The sequence below is a fragment of the Heptranchias perlo genome, chromosome 7, assembly GCF_035084215.1.
Source record: "Heptranchias perlo isolate sHepPer1 chromosome 7, sHepPer1.hap1, whole genome shotgun sequence".
In the NCBI taxonomy this organism is placed as follows: domain Eukaryota; kingdom Metazoa; phylum Chordata; class Chondrichthyes; order Hexanchiformes; family Hexanchidae; genus Heptranchias; species Heptranchias perlo.
Window position 1 is genome coordinate 64,673,575 of NC_090331.1, and position 23,381 is coordinate 64,696,955.

General features: G+C 44.3%; 1 protein-coding gene across 1 annotated transcript in view; it reads right to left on the bottom strand.

Moving 5' to 3' along the window:
* Positions 1 to 20,330, bottom strand: part of LOC137323802 (signal transducer and activator of transcription 1-alpha/beta-like) — a 62,763-nt gene extending 42,433 nt beyond the window's left edge. The window contains exons 1-5 of the mRNA XM_067987753.1: positions 20,150 to 20,330; positions 8,180 to 8,308; positions 7,788 to 7,932; positions 6,781 to 6,879; positions 1,759 to 1,848 (exon numbers count right to left, since the gene is read on the bottom strand). Coding sequence (XP_067843854.1) covers positions 1,759 to 1,848; positions 6,781 to 6,879; positions 7,788 to 7,932; positions 8,180 to 8,307 — 462 coding nt within the window. The 5' untranslated portion in view covers position 8,308; positions 20,150 to 20,330. The remainder of the gene's footprint in view (positions 1 to 1,758; positions 1,849 to 6,780; positions 6,880 to 7,787; positions 7,933 to 8,179; positions 8,309 to 20,149) is intronic.
* Positions 20,331 to 23,381: the final 3,051 nt, after the last annotated feature.

Below are 23,381 nucleotides of genomic sequence, written 5' to 3' on the forward strand. Positions count from 1 at the left end.
TTCCAGGCAAACTTAAGATTAAAATTCACAACTACAAAAAGAAACACACAATGATCCACCCATGACTGATTAGTGCAAATTACTAAAGTGGAAGACTGGATTGCGTACTATTACGACAACAACTAAAACTAGTATTTAACATAGAAAAACATCAAGGCACTTCAGAGGCACAATGAAAAAAATGGACACCAAGCCAAAGGATGTAATATAAAGTGTGACCAAAAATTTGGTCAAACGGGTGGGTTTTAAGTAGGGTGTTAAAAAGGATAGGGACGTGGAAGAAAATTCCAGAGTGTGGCTGAAGGCATGGCAGCCAATGGTGGAACAAAGTGATGGGGGTATGGGGCTGGAGGAGGTTACAAAGATGGGGAGGGGTCATGCCATGGAGGGATTTAAATAGAAGATTGATAATTTGAGATATTGGGTGACCAGGAGCTAAATATAGATTTTGACAGAGGAGAAGGGGACCCAAAAGTGCTTACTGTGGTCCAGCCAGATATGGTGATGGATGGCTAAGCCTGTTGCACACCAGATACACTCAAGTCTGTGATGTTTGGACTTGAGAACACAAAGATGGCGGCTGTGCAAGAGGTGAGGGCATCGAGAAAAATCAACAACTGCAGATGTATTATGGCACATGAAGGCCCAAAGGCTAGGCAGTTGAGAGTACAGCTGTCAGCAAGTTGGGGCGGAGGGGTAAAAAGAGGGAGAGAAGAAAAAGGAAGTTTCCCTGGGGTGTACATAGATGTGGGGTTGAGGTAGAAAGGTATTGGAGGTGGCTTTATTGTGATTAAGAGCACGGAAGTAGAGGCCAAGGTAGAGAGGGGTAGCTATGAATATGGATAAGAGAATTTATTGAGGGAGAGATTTGGGAACTACAAACACCAACGTGAACAAAAATGCACTTTAATCCATTTTGATAGCATAAAAATATGGCCAAAATACAGGATTGTGCTGCAGTAATAGTACAAAGTCAACTGGTTAGTGTGCAATGATGTTTTTTAAAAATATTATAAGTGCGTGCGAATGCAGTAGGATTTTAAAATTCCCAGATAAAACGTGTTAATCACAGCAAAGGCTCAGATTGTAGAAACCAAATGTACAAGTCATGTTAAGAACAAAGACAATATTATTACATGAATTTTATACAGATAGATGAGAAATGGAAGCTTGCCAATTGTAATTACATTGTACTCATTTTTAAATGCAAGAATTTCTGATGTTTATAAATTTGGGGGAAAATTACCACACAGAAAATTATTTTTAAAAAGAATCAGGATTCCTGCTCGCTTTATTATCCACTAACAATGCAAAGTCAGGTCTGGCTGTGATGATCCCCACCTTTGAATAGCCTATCAATCCAAACTCAACCAGAAACATGTTCCAACCACTGCTAGAAGGTCTCTTGTATTCATTCAAGGGAGGCCAAGAACAAGAATACAATTTAAAATGGCAGGGGGGGGCGGGTGGGGGCGCAGAAAGAGATTTTGTTACAAATTCTGTCCTGCGATCAATTAAAATTATATTTTAATTATGGAATCCAAGTTAATTACACAAAGGCCGTTAGTGGTCACACAGCCAATCTTCCTGTTCTCTATCCTAACGAGCTTCAAAAGCCCATTCAAGGTAGATTTTGAACAGAAATGTTTCTACTTAACATTCAATATTATTGCTTAATAGAATGTCTCAGTCTGCACCCACAACTCTAGTCACCAAGAGGAAAACAGGAATACTGTTCTATTGTGACCTTGTACATACCTGAACACTACTCTTTACATTCTTCACTTTCTGATCCAGCTGCTTCTGCTTGTCCTGAATGACAGCATTCTGGACAGGACCAACATGGTTCTATGAATTAAAGCAAAAAAATTAGTAAATGCTAAGAAATATTCTAGCAATATCCTTCTTTCTACAATTTTGATGAGACATTGGCTAGATTTTCAACTCTTCGGTGTCGTTGCTGCACTTCTGCTTGCAGAACAGTGGCATTGGAATTTCGGAGCAATAGAATCTACTACTAACAAGAAGCAATTTGCAAAATTCAACTACATGACTTCAAAAATTGAATGACCACTGTGCTCCTGATGGTTTACTTGGGATAGCCTGCATCTAACAGAGCTGTACAAACCAGATTCAACTCCTCATCTACATTGAGTTAGAAAATCTCAACTGGGTTTGGCAACCTATATCTGGGATCAGGGGGAAAAAAAGCTGACATACTTGTTCCAGATCAGGATTTACACCCCTGTTGGAAAATCTACCATACCACGTAACAGAACAAATTGCACACAAGGTACAATTTTAACCGAGCCCACCGGCTGGAACAGTGCGTGCAGGGATTATAATTGTGACTGGATACTCACCAAACCATTCCCAAACAGATAATTGATGATTTTTTTTGGATTCAGGCAGATGGCAAGGGCCTCATTAACATGTAATGTTCATGCTCCAATAATGTCAGCTAGACCCTGACGCCATTTTAACTGACAATTGAGGAAGCCCCAACCAGTCCCAGACCCACCAGTAAAACCTGACTGGATTGGTGTGCGAGAGCTACTGAAACTGTACAAAAAGGAAGTTCTCAGCTGCTGTCACTGGAAATGAGGATCTTCTTGCTGTCAGCTTTGACAGGAGTAAGTGTTTCCAGCTTACATATTACTACTTGGAGGAGCAGCTGCCTCAGCAACCATGACCAGCAGCAGCTTGGCCTCTCGAAAGACTGCAGCTGAGGGGGGCAGTTTGCAGGAGGCCATAACCCAGCACATCGGGTGTACAGGTACCTTCTTGAACCTGAGGAGCAGTGCAAGAGTAGATTGTGCTTCTTCAAGCAGGCTGTTGCAGAAGGTTGATGCCTGCAGGATCAAGGGGCCAGGCTTTGACAGTTGACGGAGTCCAGCACGTGAGTGCAAAAGACAAGGCTGAAGCGTTTGCAACCATCTTCAGCCAGAAGTGCCGAGTGGATAATCCATGTCAGCCTCCTCCCGATATCCCCACCATCACAGAAGCCAGTCTTCGGCCAATTCGATTCACTCCACGTGATATCAAGAAACGGCTGAGTGCACTGGATACAGCAAAGGCTATGGGCCCCGACAACATCCCAGCTGTAGTGCTGAAGACTTGTGCTCCAGAACTAGCTGCGCCTCTAGCCAAGCTGTTCCAGCACAGCTACAACACTGGCATCCACCCGACAATGTGGAAAATTGCCCAGGTATGTCCTGTCCACAAAAAGCAGGACAAATCCAATCCGCCCAATTACCGCCCCATCAGTCTACTCTCAATCATCAGCAAAGTGATGGAAGGTGTCGTCGACAGTGCTATCAAGCGGCACTTACTCACCAATAACCTGCTCACCGATGCTCAGTTTGGGTTCCGCCAGGACCACTCGGCTCCAGACCTCATTACAGCCTTGGTCCAAACATGGACAAAAGAGCTGAATTCCAGAGGTGAGGTGAGAGTGACTGCCCTTGACATCAAGGCAGCATTTGACCGAGTGTGGCACCAAGGAGCCCTAGTAAAATTGAAGTCAATGGGAATCAGGGAGAAAACTCTCCAGTGGCTGGAGTCATACCTAGCACAAAGGAAGATGGTAGTGGTTGTTGGAGGCCAATCATCTCAGCCCCAGGGCATTGCTGCAGGAGTTCCTCAGGGCAGTGTCCTAGGCCCAACCATCTTCAGCTGCTTCATCAATGACCTTCCCTCCATCATAAGGTCAGAAATGGGGATGTTCGCTGATGACTGCACAGTGTTCAGTTCCATTCGCAACCCCTCAGATAATGAAGCAGTCCGAGCCCGCATGCAGCAAGACCTGGACAACATCCAGGCTTGGGCTCATAAGTGGCAAGTAACATTCGCGCCAGATAAGTGCCAGGCAATGACCATCTCCAACAAGAGAGAGTCTAACCACCTCCCCTTGACATTCAACGGCATTACCATCGCCGAATCCCCCACCATCAACATCCTGGGGGTCACCATTGACCAGAAACTTAACTGGACCAGCCATATAAATACTGTGGCTACGAGAGCAGGTCAGAGGCTGGGTATTCTGCGGCGAGTGACTCACCTCCTGACTCCCCAAAGCCTTTCCACCATCTACAAGGCACAAGTCAGGAGTGTGATGGAATACTCTCCACTTGCCTGGATGAGTGCAGCTCCAACAACACTCAAGAAGCTCGACACCATCCAAGATAAAGCAGCCCGCTTGATTGGCACCCCATCCACCACCCTAAACATTCACTCCCTTCACCACCGGCGCACTGTGGCTGCAGTGTGCACCATCCACAGGATGCACTGCAGCAACTCGCCAAGGCTTCTTCGACAGCACCTCCCAAACCCGCGACCTCTACCACCTAGAAGGACAAGGGCAGCAGGCGCATTGGAACAACACCACCTGCACGTTCCCCTCCAAGTCACACACCATCCCGACTTGGAAATATATCGCCGTTCCTTCATTGTCGCTGGGTCAAAATCCTGGAACTCCCTTCCTAACAGCACTGTGGGAGAACCGTCACCACACGGACTGCAGCGGTTCAAGAAGGCGGCTCACCACCACCTTCTCAAGGGCAATTAGGGATGGGCAATAAATGCCGGCCTTGCCAGCGACGCCCACATCCCGTGAACGAATTTTAAAAAAAAGTTGCCCTCAAAGGCAGCACATTTCAGAATTTCTTCGCGACTGGATCCTTTCAGGCTGCTACAGGGCACATCAGCCACCTATCACAGTCTGAAGTACACAATGGTATCAAGCAGGTCACCAACATCCTGCTCGCCATGGTGGTACAGTATAATGTCTTTCCCATTGACCTCAGTAGTTAACAGGAGCAAGTTTGGGGCTTTGCAGCCGTGGCTGGCTTCCCACACATGCAGGACATCGTGAACAGAAAAGGATACACTCAATGTGCAGCCAGTGGCCGATCACAGGAACACATCATGCAGGTCTGTGCAAAGTCCCCAAGGTGCTACCACAATGCATTTATTCTGTGACAATCTACCATCCCACCCCTCCTCCAATATTCGACCCCGTGAGGAACGGACCAGGGCAGCTGCTGGGGGACAAGGGATACCCCCTACATACGTGGCTCATGACACCCCTGCACAACCCCACCACAGATATAACCGAAGCCAGGGGACAACCAGGATCATTACAGAACACGCCATTGAATGCTGAAGCAGAGGTACAGGTGTCTCGACCGTTTGGTGGGGGGGGGGGGGGGGGGTGCTCCCTACAATATGCTCCGGATAAGAGTCTCTCGCACCATTGTGGTGTGCTGCATACTGCATAGCCTCGTACAGATAGGCCTGCATTTGGAGGAGGCAGAGGAGCAGCAGCAGCAGTCCTCATTGGATGAGGAAGACTTGGGGGTGGGGGGGAAAAAAAAAAGAGAAAAGAAAAGCAGCAACAGAGGAAGGAGGGCCACCTCGCAGCCAGAGAGGTCAAGGATCAGTTTATTGCTCAGCAATTCCGCCAAGCTGCTCATAATAACCGTGCTATGAGAATTTAGAGTCCCTCTGCTTAAGTCCTTGTTACATCCTTCACTAGTCCCTTAATCCTGCATTCAGACAACCTCTATATCAATGACATACTGACAATGCAGATTCAGAGCTACTATTAAACCACACTGTAAACCAAAGTGCCAAATGTGAGGAGTGATTAATTTAATGGCAAACATTATAATTGCCTTCCATTCACTTCTCAGCCAAGTGATCAATCCATAGGGCTTTTCTTTAAAGGTTTCCAAACTCTACTATTCCTACCAGTTGCTCCCCGAGTGGACTCAGCAAAGCTGATGGAAGGCTGCTGCTGCTGCTCACGTTGAGACCCTTGAGATGATCGTGACGAGTAACTTCTAGATGCTCAGGCCTACAAGGAGTCGGCTGAAGGCTGCTGCACCTTGGTTGCTGCCGGGGCAGTCTGGCCCAGCTGACTTTCTGGCACCGTGGCAGGTATTGGTTGAGGGGTTGGCCAAGGAGCAGATGTGCTGACATCCCGAGAGAGGCAAACACGTACTGCTTCCTTCATGCCACTCGCGTGGGGCTGGGCCTCAGCACTTTCGCTGATCTGCAGGAGAGCGGACTACAGAAGATGAGTGACTCCTTCAAAGCCCCCATCTATTCGATCCACCAATCTCTCCACTGTGCAGCCCAGAGCCTACATGGCAGCTGTTTCAGCTTCCAAAGCGTGCAAACATGGACGCCTGCTTCGAGGGCCCAATGTTGCTGGAGGTGACAATGATCTCCAGGGTAGATGCAGAGTGCTGATATCATGCAAGATAACACCACACAGGCTGGAAGTGACTCCTACACACAGTCATGGCGGTGAAACTCCTTGGCACGGCTTCCAACACCTCGTATAACTGCTTGGGTGAGGCCAGCAGCTTTTTTTTTCCCTGATGGCTGGGCCCATGAAGTCCTCACCCCCGTCTTCCTCAGCAGAGCTGGAAGAGGGACTCTCCCTCCATATTGTTTCTAGTAACTGGAAAATACATTTCCTGCAGAAATCCATAACAGAATGGATTTATTGAGAGTTTAGTTTTTTTAAAAACAACTTGACTGATTCACACAATTGTATTTCATGCTTTTTCTTTGGAACAAGTGAATATAAGGGAGGAGATGAAAAATTTTAAATTAGCATTTATCAATATGAACTATTGCAGTTCATTACCAGCTCTGTCATACAAAGCAGAGATACTCACCTGATAAAGCATTTAATATGAGAGAGAGAAAAATAAAATATTAATTTATTTAAGACTAAACTTAAACATGGTCAAATAAAAAAAAAAGTACCTTTTCAGCTTTCAGAGCATTTTCCAGGATTTTCTTTTCTTCTTTCAGGCAGTTAGATATAGTCAGTGCCATAAGAATAGGCTCTTCCTGGAAGAAAACCTACAAATAGAATTTAGGACTACATTATACACAAGCATATATACGTACAAGCTTATTTCTACCAAACATATTAGTAGTTAGTTTACAGTCATCTATCTACAGTCTCAGACAAACTATCTTTCATCAAGTTAATCAATCACCGTGCACAAAACAAATGGAACTATAGCACCATTTGGAAAGCCCATGGATCATCTGTACATACAATTTGGCTTTTTTTTAGATCAGCTAGGTTTGCAAATCTACTTGGGAAAGCTTAGCACATTAAAAACTACAATTTTTTTTTGAGATCCGAAACGCCAACAAGCACTTTCTATTGTTGCTAAAAAATGTCACCTGGGTTTTATGCCCATTATCCAATCTACAAATGTTAATTGCATAGAAGTCACTGAGATTGGTTTTCATTTAAATATTTACATGTAAAATATATCCTGAGATTCATATTATACAATGTAAAATAGAGCCCATCAAAAGCAAAAATTGGCTTACAGACCCAAAATGTATTTCAGTTGATTGGTTTGATGTTTAAAAAATTAAGTGGTTTAATCCAGCCAATTTAGAAGTTTGCATTACATCTGCTTTTAAAAATTTGCTCGTAGTATACTTTTGATTTATTAGTCAACAAATGCCACCAGCTTGTCACTGTGCATGTTAGTATATAAAATGAAAGTTAATAAAGTACTTCAATAGAATAAACCTGTCACCTTTATTACACTATAAAAGCAGGGGCAAGCCACTGGAGGTAGAGTAACATATACAAATACTAAAAACTGGAGCGATGCTGATCAATTTTGTGTTAGATACTAATTTGCCTTTGCCACAGCCCGGTTGTGAGCTGTATTTAAACAGCTGGGTTAGGAATCTGGTTCTATTAGTCAGGTACTATCGTCTTGGAGAGCTCATATCGATACCTGAAGATTGCGTTTGATTTTTCTGATGTTGTGCTGAAGCAGAAAGTTGTTCTCCAGGGAAAATCGGCTGTATTGGTCATCTAACTGCACCAGCAGTTCGTGGAACAGCAGTGTAGCCATTGAATCATTGGTGGCAGCATGCTCCCTAATCAACAGAAACATCAGATGAAAATCAAATAGCTCAGCCTGTGTAAACTAAAGGGATAACATCAGGGGGCATTAGCAAATCCATAGCCCATTTTACATTGCAAAAAAGAAAAAAAATATCGGGCGGGGTGTGAAACAGGCTGCCAATTTGCTATCACCCGTTTTGTGCTGTCGCCGAAGACCAATTTCATCAACCCCCCAGATCTCGGTGTTAATCTTCAGTTAGGAATCGAAGGAATGCTTACCAGTCTTTAGTCTCCAACCATTGTCCAAGGTATTGCCTGATCTCCATTGGAAAGTTGTCGTCATAGAGCTGATCAACTTGCTCCAGAAATTTGGAGTCTAACTGTTGTAGCTGGTACCACTGAGACATTCTGCAGAGAAATTGGACATATGTTTTAATCAAAGAGTCACTTACACATATACTGAATTCAAGCAGATACATGTACAATACAGATTCATAATATTTTACAACAATAACCACACCTCAACTTATAATGGTTGATACTTTTGCTGACTTTTTGTACTATTCAAAGTTAGAGATATTAGCAGTGGGGAATGTAATATTTTCCCAATCTAGATCAGGGACAGCATAGTCTGCTTCAGAGTGAAGCTCTCTCAATTCTACCCCAATATGCATTAGTCTCAGCTTCAAAAACTTCCCCAACGACATGTATTACATTTCTATTTCCCATACCAAGCACCTTTGTAGCTTCTCCGAGTGAGATCAGCACTCAATGGCCAATTAGCATTAAATAAGGGTCTGTTTGTGTTTTTGGCCGTACCTACGAGCAACTGGATTGAGATTGGCCAAACCCATTTCACATAGCAACCTCAGCGAGAAAACAGACCTTAATTTCTTAAGTCTGGACTGAATATGAAACAAGACGAAAGGACAATATACAAACACACTCCAACCACCCAGTTGCTCTCCCTTAAATATACATATGCTTCCATATTTCACTGTCACAAGCGTTAGTTGTAAACGTCAATAAGTCTCAATACAAATCCCAACAGTCACTGCGTAAAGTCCCCAACTTCTATTTCATCAATACTACTGCAAAATGATTCCTCTTGGAAGGTTTCTCTGCAATGAACCACTATACTGGAGGGAAGTCTTGATTATGGACACCTACTTGGCTAGAAAACACAAGAAATTAGAGTGCTAACAAATAGTAGCAGTTAGAGCAGGAGACAACAAATGTACCTATGTATATTCTTTCATTTTACTTCAGTCAGACATTTGGGGTGACCTTACAAATTTCTGCAATAAAGTAATAAATTAATTACAGGATAAAAATAAAGTCAACTACATCTGGAATGCATATCTGCATCTAAACAACATAATTGAATCCTAAAAAATTGAGACGTCTGGCACTGCAATTAGAGGAAGACCAATGTCAGGATCAGCTGGCAGCACTCTCACCTATAGGTTAGAAGGCTGTCGGTTCAAGTCTTGCTTCAGAACTCAAGCAAATAATCTAGGCTGATATTTCAGCGTATTGTCAAAGGTGCCATATTTTAGATCAGGTATTAGACTCGCGGCCCCACCTGCCAACTACTTTTTTTTAAAATTCCATTTCACTATTTAAAGATCAGGGAGTGCTCCACATGTCTGGACTAGTACTGATCAGAGGAGCATTCACAGCATTTACTATTTGCAGGATCTTGTAACATGCAAATTGGCTGCTGCCATTACCTACACAACAGTGACTGCACTTCAGAAGGTAATACATTGATTGTGAGTGCTATATATAAATGCAAGTTCTTTCTATCTAACCAACTATAGCTTGGAAACTAATGGGGCAAAATTGTTTTTTTTTGCCAGTTTCCAACACCAAATGGGCACAAGGAAGGATGCCTGCACCCAAAGAGGTCAGCCTGCGGCCCAATTGAAACTGGGCCTCATCTGAATAATTGGTTTTAGCTGCCAGTGCCTGTCGCACCTCCAGGAGGCAGCTTATCCGATTGCAGCAACCAATTTAGAACATCTGAGGGAGAGAGTGTGGCCCTCAGGAGTGCCATGGAGCCAAGGGGAGCACTCCTGCTCCTTGTGGCTCTACATCATAGTAGGTACAGCACAGGAGGCAGCCATTCGGCCCATCATGCCTTTGCCAGCTCTTTGAAAGAGCTATCCAATTAGTCGCGTTCCCCTGCTCTTTCCCTGTAGCCTTGCAAATGTTTTCCCTTCAAGTATTTATCCAGTTTCCTTTTGAAAGTTACTACTGAATCTGCTTTTACCACCCTTTCAGGCAGTGCATTCCAGATTATTACAACTAGCTGAGTGAAAAAAAATGTTTCCTCTGCTTCTTTTGCCAATTACCATGGATCTGTGTCCTCTGGTTACCAACCCTTCTGCCACAGGGAACAGTTTCTCCCTATTTATCAATTGTAAACAATTTTACAACACCAAGTTATAGTCCAGCAATTTTATTTTAAATTCACAAGCTTTCGGAGATTTTCTCCTTCCTCAGGCAAATGTTCCTTCCTCAGGAAGGAGAAAATCTCCGAAAGCTTGTGAATTTAAAATAAAATTGCTGGACTATAACTTGGTGTTGTAAAATTGTTTACAATTGTCAACCCCAGTCCATCACCGGCATCTCCACATCATCCCTATTTATCAAAATCATTCATGATTTTGAACACCATCATCAAATCTCCTCTTAACCTTCTCTGTTCTTAGGAGAACAACCCCAACTTCTCTGGTCACTTCACATAACTGAAGTCCTTCTTCCCTGGTACCATTCTAATAAATCTCTTCTGCATCTTTTTGAAGGCCTTAACATCCTTTCTAAAGTGTGGTGTCCAGAATTAGACAATACTCCAGCTAAGGCTATGTTCCAATGCTCTGCTTCATTTTTAGTGATGTTATGAGTGGGATGTCAGAAAGTGTTTTATAAAGGTTTAGCGTAACTTCCTTGCTTTTGTTCTCTATGCCACTATTAATAAAGCCCAGGATCCCTTATGCTTTTTAAAACAGCCTTCTCAACTTGTCCTGCACCTTCAAAAAGATGTGTGTATGTGCACACCCAGGTCTCTCTGTTCCTGCACCCCCTTTAAAATTGCACCATTTAGTTTATATTGCCTCTCCTCATTCTTCCTACCAAAATGCATTACTTCACTCTTCTCATGTTAAATTTCAGCTGCCATGTGTCTGCCCATTTCACCAGTCTATGCCCTCCTGAAGTCTGTTACTATCCTCCACATTGTTTACTACATTTCCAAGTTTCATGTCATCTGCAAACTTTGAAATTATACTCTCTACCCAAATCCAGGTCATTAAAATATTTATCAAAAAAGAGCAGTGGTCCTAATAGGGACCCCTGGGGAGCACCACTGTATAGTTCCTTCCAGTCTGAAAAACCACCTTTCACCACTACGCTTTGCTGTCTGTCCCCTAGCCAATTTTGTATCCACGCTGCCACTGTCCCTTCAATCCCATGGGCTTTAATTTTGCTAACAAGTCTATTATGTAGTACTTTATCAAATGCCTTTTGAAAGTCTATATACACATCAACCGCACTACCCCCCCACCCGCATTAACCTTCTCCATTACTTCAAAGAAGTCAATCAAGTTAGTCAACAGATTTTCCTTTAACAAATCCATGCTGACTTTCATTTATTTTCCAAGTACCAATTAATTTTGTTCCAGATTACTGTCTCTTAGTTAGGCTGATTGGCCTGTAATTGCTGGGTTTATCCCGCTCCGCTTTTTTGAACAGGGCTGTAACATTTGCAATCTTCCAGCACTGTCCCCATATCAAAGAAGGATTGGAAGATGCATCCCATCTGGACTGGGTGACTTTCCTACTTTGGAGCACTGCCAAGCTATTTTTATCCTAGCCAATATCGCTACTACTGCGTCCTTCACTGCTACATTGGCAGGATCCTCTTCTCTAATGAGGACGGAAGCAAAGTATTCATTTAGTGCCTCAGCCATGCCCTCTGCCTCCACAAGAAGATCTCCCCTTCTGTCCCTAATTGGGCCCACCCTTTATGTTTATAAAAAACTTCTGGGTTCCCTTTTATGTTAACCACTAATCTATTCTCATACTCTCTCTTTGCCCCTCTTATTCCCTTTTTTAGATCTCCTCTGTACTTTCTGTATTCGGCCTGGTCCTCTTCTGTATAATGAACCTTACATTCAGCATAAGCCTCCTATGTTTCATTTTAATCTCTATCTTTTGTCATCCAGGGAGGTCTAGCTTTGGGTGCCCTTCCTTTCCCCGTTGTAGGGATGTGTCTACTTTGTACCCGAACCACCTTTCACAACAGGATTTTTTTTTTAAATAAACATTCGGCAGAAAAACCTGAGTGGAGCAGGCCTAGCACCTGCTCTGCTCAGGGCAGCTCAATTTCAGGACGGGGCCTTAAATCAGGTGTTAGGACCCTTGCACGTGTTTATGAAGGGCCTAACGCCGGTTTTAGTCGGCCGCTAGGGCCATCTGAAAAATTGGCCGACCCAGTATAGGGTTGGATAGATTTCAGGCATCTTTGGGATGTTGAAATTAGCGCCGTGAAACTGGTCCTTTTTGCATCCCCTGGTTTCCTACTGGAAAATGGCCAAAATGAGATTCAATTTCTACCTCAACCTCTTCTTTTAAGAGCTGAGCATAGCTTCATTTCAGTTAATTCCAAACAGTGAACCATGGAGCCAAGCACTGGTGTCCACAGCACTTTAAATTCAAGTGGGTTTGCCAACCCTCCTGGAATGTCCATGAGTCACCTGGAATGGAAGATTAGTCTCCCGGGTATTGCTGCAAGCAACCAGAGAGAAAGATCATAACAAAGTAGAATTCGTACTTCAGTATTAGCAGCATGGACCTGTGGACTTTCTTTTCCAGATTGCTTTGTCCCTGTATGTTCCATGGAGTCCTGCTCTGTCCTTCTATAATTAAAATGAACGAGTGGGTCACCATCGCTCTCCACCGTGGGTATTGCCTTTGCAAAGCGGAGGCACCTGCCTCAAGCTTGTGCGCGCGCTGCCCAACTAGGGACATCAGTCTAAAGGCAATCCCTGTTCTTTGATTGAATGCACGTCTGATGGGGACTCAAGCTTTGCAGGTTGCTACTGCTCCAACCTCCAAACCGTGGTATGTCCAGCAGATCAGGGGAAATAAATTGCATTTGCTGATACACTCAGAATGGAGGAAAATAGCACATCAGAGAACACTGCCAAACAAGATCCAATCAACAGAAATGATTTGTTTCAGAAATGTTCAAAGTAAATCAATACATCGAGTGGCTTCTATTTATAATGCACTCTCAATCCAATAGTGAGGAATTCCAGGCGGTTTAAGACACAGCCTAATGCATCTATAGGAATATCGAATTGCACCATTACTTTCATAGAAAATCAGACAGTTATGGCACAGAAGGAGGCCATTTGGCCCATCCTGTCCGTGCCAGCCGAAGAAGAGCTATTCAGCTTAATCCCACTTTCCAACACTTGGCCCGTAGCCCTGTAGGTTACGGCACTTCAACTGCTCATCCAGGTACATTTAAATGAGTTGAGGGTTTCTGCCTCTCCCACCCTTTCAGGCAGTGAGTTCCAGATCCCCACCACCCTCTGGGTCAAAAGATTTCTCCTCAGCTCCCCTCTAATCCTTCTACCAATTACTTTAAATCTATGCCCCCTGGTCACTGACCCCTCTGCTAAGGGAAATAGGTCCTCCCTATTCACTCTATCTAGTCCAGTCATAATTTTATACACCTCAAATTAAATCTCCTCAGCTTCCTTTATTCTAAAGAAAACAACCACAGCCTATCCAATCTTTTCACATAGCTAAAATTCTCCAGTCCTGGCAACATCCTTGGAAATCTCCTCTGTACCCTCTCTAGTGCAATCACATCTTTCCTGTAATGTGGTGACCAGAACTGTACACAGTACTCAAGCTGAGGCCTAACCAATGTTTTATACAGTTCTAGCATAACCTCCCTGCTCTTATATTCTATGCCTCGGCTAATAAAGGAAAGTATCCCATATGCCTTTTCAACCACCTTATCTACCTGTCCTGCTACCTTCAGGGATCTGTGGACATGCACTCCAAGGTCCCTCTGTTCCTCTACACTTCTCAGTATCCTCCCATTTATTAGTATTCCCTTGTCTTGTTTGCCCTCCCCAAATGCATTAACTCACACTTCTCCAGATTGAATTCCATTTGCCACTTTTCTGCCCACCTGACTAGTCCATTGATATCTTCCTGCAGTCTACAGCTTTCCTCCTCACTATCAACCACATGGAAAACTTTTGCATCATCTGCAAACTTCTTGATCAAGCCCCCAACATTCAAGTCCAAATCATTAATATATACCACAAAAAACAAGGGACCTAGTACTGAGCCTTGCATGACCCCACTGGAAACAGCCTTCTAGTTGCAAAAACACCAGTCAACCAGGTTGCTTTGCTTTTGTTTCCTGCCACTGAGCCAATTTTGAATCCAACTAGCTACTTTCCCTCTGATCCCATGGCTTTTACTTTATTGACCAGTCTGCCATGTGGGACCTTGTCAAAAGCCATGCTAAAATCCATGTACACTACATCAAACGTGTTACCCTCATCGACCCTCCTTGTTGCCTGCTCAAAAAATTCAATTAAGTTAGTCAGACACGACCTGCCCTTAACAAATCCATGCTGACTGTCCTTGATTAACCTGTGCCTTTCTAAATGATGATTTATGCTGTCCCTTAGAATCGATTCCAATAATTTGCCCACCACCGAGGTTAGACTGACTGGCCTATAATTACACAGTCTCTCTCTTACTCCCTTTTTAAAAAACAGCACAATGTTAGCAGTCCTCCACTCCTCCAGCACTACACCTGTAGCCAGGGAGGATTGGAAAATGATGGTCAGAGCCACCACTATTTCCTCCCTTGCTTGTCTTAGCAGCCTGGGATACGTTTCATCCGGGCCTGGCGATGAATTCATTAAAGCCAGAACCACAATTCAACTTTTAGTTCTTGTATAAGGCCACGATAATAATTAGGCACATGATTTTTCTGGCTGGCTTGCACGCACACCCAGGAGTCTGTTTCCTTCCACTTCAATTTACTCCAGGAGGGCATGGAAGTCTAAATTGGTAAAGTTTAGTATTCTTCTCCTGCTTGGTGCCATGCTCTGCTGCCTTGGCTGGCTACTTGGTGCAGGCACTCGTACTGTAGACACAATTCTTGAAAAGTATAATGGAAAGATCAGTGAGACGTGCAGTGAAGTTATCGGAGACTCAAACAAGTAAACCAAGCACTGTTCCTTCCTTAACTTCTTGTCGCCCAGTCTGCTGCTCGAGCGTGCAGGCTGAACAGTCGTTTTCAAAGGCTGCACTCCCAGTTTCCATGCACTTCAGCTAATGGCACCCATTTTAATCCAACAGGTATACAAATGAGGTGCAACTACCTCTCCAGACCACCACAAGCATAAATCTTTTTCTCACTGGCATAACAACGGTGCAACTCACTGCACAGAAATTATGTATAAGTTACCAGATTTATAAAAAGGACAGCCACCAAGCAAAACCTAAACAAAAATACTTCATTTTTGTCACACCACAGTCTGATCATGATTATTGTTCTGCCTTTTGAATTCAAGGCAACCTATTTAACAGTACTTTTTTATTATTCGTTCATGGGATGTGGGCGGCGCCGGCAAGGTCGGCATTTATTGCAGAACCTAATTGCCCTTGAGAAGGTGGTGGTGAACCGCCTTTTTAAACCGCTGCAGTCTGTGCAGTGAAGGTTCTCCCACAGTGCTGTTAAGTAGGGACTTTCAGGATTTTGACCCAGCGACGATGAAGGAACGGCGATATATTTCCAAGTCGGGATGGTGTGAGACTTGGAGGGGAACAACACGATGTGCCTGCTGCCCTTGTCCTTCTAGGTGGTTTGGGAGTTGCTGCAGTGCATCCTGTGGATGGTGCACACTGCAGCCACAGTGCGCCGGTGGTGATGGGAGTGAATGTTTAGCGTGGTGGATGGGGTGCCAATCAAGCGGGTTGCTTTGTCCTGGATGGTGTCGAGCTTCTTGAGTGTTGTTGGAGCTACACTCATCCAAGCAAGTGGAGAGTATTCCATCACACTCCTGACTTGTGCCTTGTAGATGGAGGAAAAGCTTTGGGGAGTCAGGAGGTGAGTCACTCGCCGCAGAATACCCAGCCTCTGACCTGCTCTTGTAGCCAGAGTATTTATGTGGCTGGTCCAGTTAAGTTTCTGGTCAATGGTGACCCCCAGGATGTTGATTGTAGGGGATTCGGCGATGGTAATGCCATTGAATGTCAAGGGGAGGTGGTTAGACTCTCTCTTGTTGGAGATGGTCATTCCCTGGCACGAATGTTACTTTTCACTTATCAGCCCAAGCCTGGATGTTGCCCAGGTCTTGCTGCATGCGGGCTCGGACTGCTTCATTATCTGAGGGGTTGCGAATGGAACGGAACACTGTGCAGTCATCAGCGAACATCCCCATTTCTGACCTTATGATGGAGGGAAGGTCATTGAAGCAGCTGAAGATGGTTGGGCTTACGACACTGCCCTGAGGAACTACTGCAGCAATGTCCTGGGGCTGAGATGATTGGCTTCCAACAACCACTACCATCTTCCTTTGTGCTAGGTATGACTCCAGCCACTGGAGAGTTTTCCCCTGCTTCCCATTGACTTCAATTTTACAAGGGCTCCTTGGTGCCACACTCAGTCAAATGCTGCCTTGATGTCAAGGGCAGTCACTCTCACCTCATCTCTGGAATTCAGCTCTCTTGTCCATGATTGGACCAAGGCTATAATGAGGTCTGGAGCCGAGTGGAGCATCAGTGAGCAGGTTATTGGTGAGTAAGTGCCGCTTGATAGCACTGTCTACGACACCTTCCATCACTTTGCTGATGACTGAGAGTAGACTGATGGGCGGTAATTGGCCGGATTGGATTTGTCCTGCTTTTTGTGGACAGGACATAGCTGGACAATTTTCCACATTGTTGGGTAGGTGCCAGTGTTGTAGCTGTACTGGAACAGTTTGGCTAGAGGCGCAGCTAGCTCTGGAGCACAAGTCTTCAGCACTACAGCTGGAATGTTGTCGGGGCCCATAGCCTTTGATGTATCCAGTGCACTCAGCCGTTTCTTGATATCACGTGGAGTGAATCGAATTGGCTGAAGACTGGCTTCTGTGATGGTGGGGATAGCGGGGAGGAGGCCGAGATGGATCATCTTCTCGGCACTGATTGCAAAAGACAAAGCTGAAGCATTTAAAACACTCACATGCTGGACTCTGCCATCATTGAGGATGGGGATGTTTGCAGAGCCTCCTCCTCCCGCTAGTTGTTTAATTGTCCACCACCATTCACGACTGGATGTGGCAGGACTGCAGAGCTTTGATCTGATCCGTTGGTTGTGGAATCGCTTAGCTCTGTCTATAGCATGTTGCTTCCACTCTTTAGCATGCATGTCATCCTGTGTTGTAGCTTCACCAGGCTGGCACCTCATTTTTAGGTACGCCTGGTGCTGCTCCTGGCATGCTCTTCTACACTCCTCATTGAACCAGGGTTGATCCCCTGGCTTGTTGGTAATGGGAGAGTGAGGAATATGCCAGGCTATGAGGTTACAGATTGTGCTGGAATACAATTCTGCTGCTGCTGATGGCCCACAGCGCCTCATGGATGCCCAGTTTTGAACTGCTAGATCCGGACTGAATCTATCCCATTTAGCACGGTGATAGTGCCACACAACATGTTGGATGGTGTCCTCAGTGCGAAGACGGGACTTCGTCTCCACGAGGACTGTGCGGTGGTCACTCCTACCAATACTGTCATGGACAGATGCATCTGCGACAGGTAGGTTGGTGAGGATGAGTTCAAGTAGGTTTTTCCCCTCGTGTTGGTTCGCTCACCACCTGCCGCAGGGCCAGTCTGGCAGCTATGTCCTTCAGAACTCGGCCAGCTCGGTCAGTCGTGGTGCTACCGAGCCACTCTGTGATGGACACTGAAGTCCCCCACCCAGAGTACATTCTGTGCCCTTGCTACCCTCAGTGCTTCCTCCAAGTGGTGCTTAAAATGGAGGAGGACTGATTCATCAGCTAAGGGAGGACAGTAGGTGATAATCAGCAGGAGGTTTCCTTACCCATGTTTGACCTGATGCCATGAGATTTCATGGGGTTCCCCCGTTGTCAATGTTGAGGACTCCCAGGGCCACTCTCTCCTGACAGTATATCACTGTACCGCTACCTCTGGTGGGTCTGTCCTGCTGGTGGGACAGGACACACCCAAGGATGGTAATGGAAGAGTCTGGGAAATTGGCTGAAAGGTATGATTCTGTGAGTATGGCTATGTCAGGCTGTTGCTTGACTAGCCTGTGGGACAGCTCTCCCAATTTTGGCACAAGTCTCCAGATGTTAGTGAAGAGGACTTTGCAGGGGCGACTAGGCTTGGTTTGCCTTTGTCGTGTCCTGTGCCTAGTGGTCCGTCCATTTTTATTGTTATTGTGACTTTTTGTAGCGAGATTATACAACTGAGTGGCTTGCTAGTCCATTTCAGAGGGCGATTAAGAATCATCCACATTGCTGTGGGTCTGGAGTCACATATAGGCCAGACCGGGTAAGGACAGCAGGTTTCCTTCTCTAAAAGGACATTAGTGAACCAGATGGGTTTTTACGGCAATGGCCGTACAGTTTCATGGCCACCATTACTGATACTATATTTTTTATTCCAGAATTTTATTTCATTAATTGAATTTAAATTCACCAGCTGCCATGGCAGGATTTGAACTCATGACTTTGGATTATTAGTCCAGTAACATAACCACTATGCAACCGTACCCTTTAGTGTTCTCTGTTTGACCCATTGGCACGATGGTATGCATACGGGAGTGGTTGTGACACTAAACTTGAGGAAAATATTTGAGATTCAAATAAAAACACCAACATAACACAGATATTACCTGTTTGGGAAAAGATGAACTCCTACCCTGGTCAGCAGATAATGCTGTCATAGTACTAGCAGCATTCACCTGAATTACACAAGAAACTAAATAGCTCAATGCTGATGGGATCATTTTCAGGATATTGCCATGTGACTAACCACCTAGAAATACTTACACATACAGCAGTTAAGATTTAATTTATACCACTAGGTCTGTATTCCCAAGTGATGTTGTGGCTTTTGCATGGACACAAACTACTCTATAACTGGGCCTTCAAAATACTGTATATCTCCATTTGAGTTAGGGGTCAAGTATGGAAGAATTAAAAAGGTAAAGGGAAACACAAGTTGGGATGAAACTTTGAATTATATTTTAAACAACCCAAGACACTGCCAGTAAACCAAAAAACTGTTTCCCAAAACACATTCTGGATTCCTTAACAATCCATTTATTTCTAATATAGGCCATGAGAATATGACCTTTTTCTTAAGAAAAAAGTCTTTTGTTTAAGTTAATTTGAAAAGCTCAGCGGAGGCGACAGTATAAGAGTTTAACTATACGCAATTCTTGTGATAAGCAGTGCTTGCACTGCAAATGGCACTCTAACCATCAGGACAGTTTTTTAAAAATTATAAAAACTGTTTTGGGGGGGGGGGGAAAGAGAAAAAGGGGTACACTTTTGTTTACCTAGACAAAGTAATATGACCCCCCTCCCCAAATACACGAGCTGATCATCATCATATGAACCCAGCACACATCAGCAAACAGAACCCAATACACCTCAGCAAACAACTCACTGTGTGCGCACCTTAATTCTGGTTCCTCACATTGCCTGACTCTAATTCCTCCAATCCAGTTAAGCCAATGAGGCAAATAAAAACTTTCATCGGAACAGTCTCTACCCAAAACATGAACCCATCTTTTCTCTGTTCAGATGCTGACACATGTGGTTACAGTCTAAACTTCTTTGTTTTTATTTCAGATTTCTACGTTTTGTGGTTCCCTCTCCCACTTTTCATCCCATCATGTCCTTAATACTACACTATTTACATGGGGGGGGGGGGGAAATCCCACAATAATTACCAAAACAAAAAAAAAAATCATGTACCCCCACAAGTTGATTTTGAAAAGCTGAGACTTTCTAAATGAGAGGGTCCACCGACCTAAAACGTTCACTCTGTTTCATTCTCCACAGATGCTGCCTGACCTGCTGAGGATTTCCAGCCATTGTCCCGTTTCTCTCTCTAAATGGCAGGTCCTCCGATCCACCATCACCGCAGCGCTCTTAGCGTCTACTTGCCTGTCTCCACAAACATACTCACCTGTATCGGAGAGAGAGAGGGAGGGAGGGAGAGGGGGGGGGGAAGCGGGGGAGGAAAACACCAGCCCGAACCAGACGAATTAGAGCCCGATATCGATACAAAAAGCAAAGCACCAATGATCCGGTCCGACCCAGGGAATGAGAGCCCAGTTTCGAGCCACCGGTTTAACAATGAATCCGGAAGAATGTAGCCCCGCCCACAAAAAGTAGCAATCGTCGCTTGATTGACGTTACGTTCAACCAACCGCCGGCCCACAATCGCAAAAGAGCCAATCGGTGGTGGCTGAGAGAGAGAGAGAGAGAGAGGGGGGGGGGGCGGGTGACGGCGGCTGCTGCCTGCTGTTGCGGCTGTTCCACTCCCTCCCCCCGGCCGGCTGTCGCTGGCGGACGGACCGAGAGGCGGAGGGAGGCTGCGGGAAGGGCGACACGTGGTTTCCGAGAAGTTACAAAACAAGAACTAAAGCGCGAGAGAGAGGAAAGCGAGAATCGAAAGTAACTCGGCGCAAGGGAGCCTGTGGGAGGTGGAGCTAACAATCTTGGTCAGTGTGACTCGCTGCACCAATCACCTCCCGAAATAATCGCACAGGAGGTCAACTACATGTAGCTAATGCCCAAAGAAGGACTTTAATCATCATTACTCCTTGTTATGACTTCTTGTTATTCTGTATTTTTTTGTGCAAATCTATTTTTTTTGCCTGCAGATTTTCTGAAAGTTGGAGTAAAAAGTTAAAGTATATTATTGGAGACCTATTTCTGATGTAAAGCTTGCACCCTCATACCAATCCCCTATCTGCTGTGTGTTGATGCCCATTTAAATTATAAAGGTGACTTTGGGTTGCCCCAGTACTATCAAGAGGAAAACAAATCCTCTGAGGAGGCAAAACTAATAATTCAAACATAAAGTCTACTTTAAACGCAAGGGAAATTTATAAATCTAAATCATAAGGTTATTTGTGTCTGCTAGACACTCTATTCCTTGCATTGTCCATCAGTCGCAGAAGACCCCAAGCATACTGGTGGACACTGCATGCTCCCTTTCCAGGACCACCTGGGCACAGACAAGACCACAAAGAGAGGCAGGTAGCCAGAGCGACCCTCCCCTCCTGGACCTGTGAATGGCCGTCTTATGGTCTTTGCCATGCCTAGGAGCAGATCCACAAGAAAGTCCTCCGACTTACCACCCCTCCTCTACACCAGGTGGCCAAAGATCAGGAGCATAGGGCTAAAATGTAACCAAAACTTGAGGTGCAGGCTGGGTATCTGTGAAGTAACTTAAAAACTTATTGTACGCCAGTGCTCCATGCAACACTCTCCACCCCACCTCGCCAATGGTGCAGGGAAGGACTGCCGCATAGAGAGCCTTCCATTGTGGACCCCCACCTCTGCTGGATGGCAAGATGGCATGCCAGGACATATCCGGACAGAAGACAAGGGAGTGAGGAGTGTGGAGGAGCAGCCTATACAGGAAATCCCTCCATGCAGAGTGGAATGGCACGGAGTGAATTTCCAAGAGACTGCTCAAGTTGTAAGGCAGAGATTCCTGAGGGAGGTTTCGGGGTCTCAGGTGAGCTATGGAATCCGAAGCAGCAGCTCCGTGAGGATGATTGTGCCTCTGCTGTTTCACACTGGACTGTAAATGTGACAGTGCTTGGAATGAAGTGAAACCAATGTGCAGCCATCTACTCAAGGTGGTTCATATTTCTCCCTTAATGGAGCTTAGGAGTCAGATCACTGACCCTGAGTTCCAAGATGTTACCGCCACTGAATTTTCAATGTGCACTCGAAGTGGCTTTGTGGTATAAGTGTACACTTTTATGATGTTTCAACCTAACGAGCATGTTAAAGTAAGCAAGTTAATAAAACAGACATGTGATCTATTTGTACGACTGCATGCGTAGTACTCCTATGTCCCTATTTTACAATTTTCATACAGTACTGAGGATGTTTGTTTCTAAAAGATTTCCATGTTTTAAAATCTTTATTTTGCAAAAGAAATACTTTTTAAACAAAATGCTAAAGGATGAATTTAAGAAACAGTTTAAGGGGAACAACCTTGTCTATGTAGTATGCAGCTTTATCGTTTTTAATCTGAAAAAAAATTCCCCTGGTTTATGAAACAATGCTTACTGCAAAAAGTAGTATATACTTCTCATTTGATTATCTAACCAGCAGATTCTCCATCGTACTCTAGATATCTGGGGTCTGGATCCTGTCCAAGCTGGGAAGATTGGAAATGGACATGCCTGAGGGGAGGGTCAAGTGATCAAGGAATTGAAGACAGCAGGAGAGAGACTGGGGAGAAGAACACTTGGGAAATGAGGCAGGGAGTGGAATATAATGAATGGGGTGGTCCACAAAATACAGCAGTGAGAGAGAGTGGGGATCAAAGCATAGTAGGGAGAAGAATACTGAACTTTAAAATAAAAAATGGTGGATTCTTAGAACAGTGCTGTCCAATACATTAACCACTAGCCTCATGTGGCTAATTGGGAATACAAATGTGGCTAATTGCCTAGGTCCATGAAATATTTGAAGGAGAATAAATATCATCAAATACTGACTTCAGATTTCCCATCCTCCACAAAAAAAAATCCTCTGGTCCTGCCATTGCAGTTTTTGTGGTAATTTCATTGAAGGCACTAAGTTATTAGCCATAATTGTTGTTGACATGAGCGGTCTGATGAATGTACGGGGAAGATTTCTGCTGTTCGCTAGTTATAGCAAAGTCACAAATGTACATAAAAAGAACTTGTCTATGTTAATAGTGAACGGTGGAAATCTCCGCATGGAGTGAAACTGAAACAAATTGCTCAAAAATAATTGCCAAAATCTTTTCAGACACTATTTTTCCCTCAGTGACTGAAATTTCCAATTAGCTAAATAAGTTTTGTAACATAATAAAGACAAAAAAGATTACATAGTCACATTGGCATGATGAAAATTACAGATAAAATTGCCTTTGTGTGAGGATTATTAAAATCAGTTTTTACTGCAAATTTGAAAACCTGATTTTTGGGTGTTTTTCAGTTTTAATGTTAATGTCAAAATCAGGAAAAAATTGGAACCCAAACAACAAGGTAAATTTAAAGAAAATCAGTAAAAAATCATTTTTTATTTTGAACATTGCTGTAACTCAAAAAAACAAGCCCAAGACAAAGACAAAGGCACCGTTAAGCTAAGTGATAGCCCACAAATATTTGCAGTTAACAGACTCTGAAAAACTCTGGGAATTT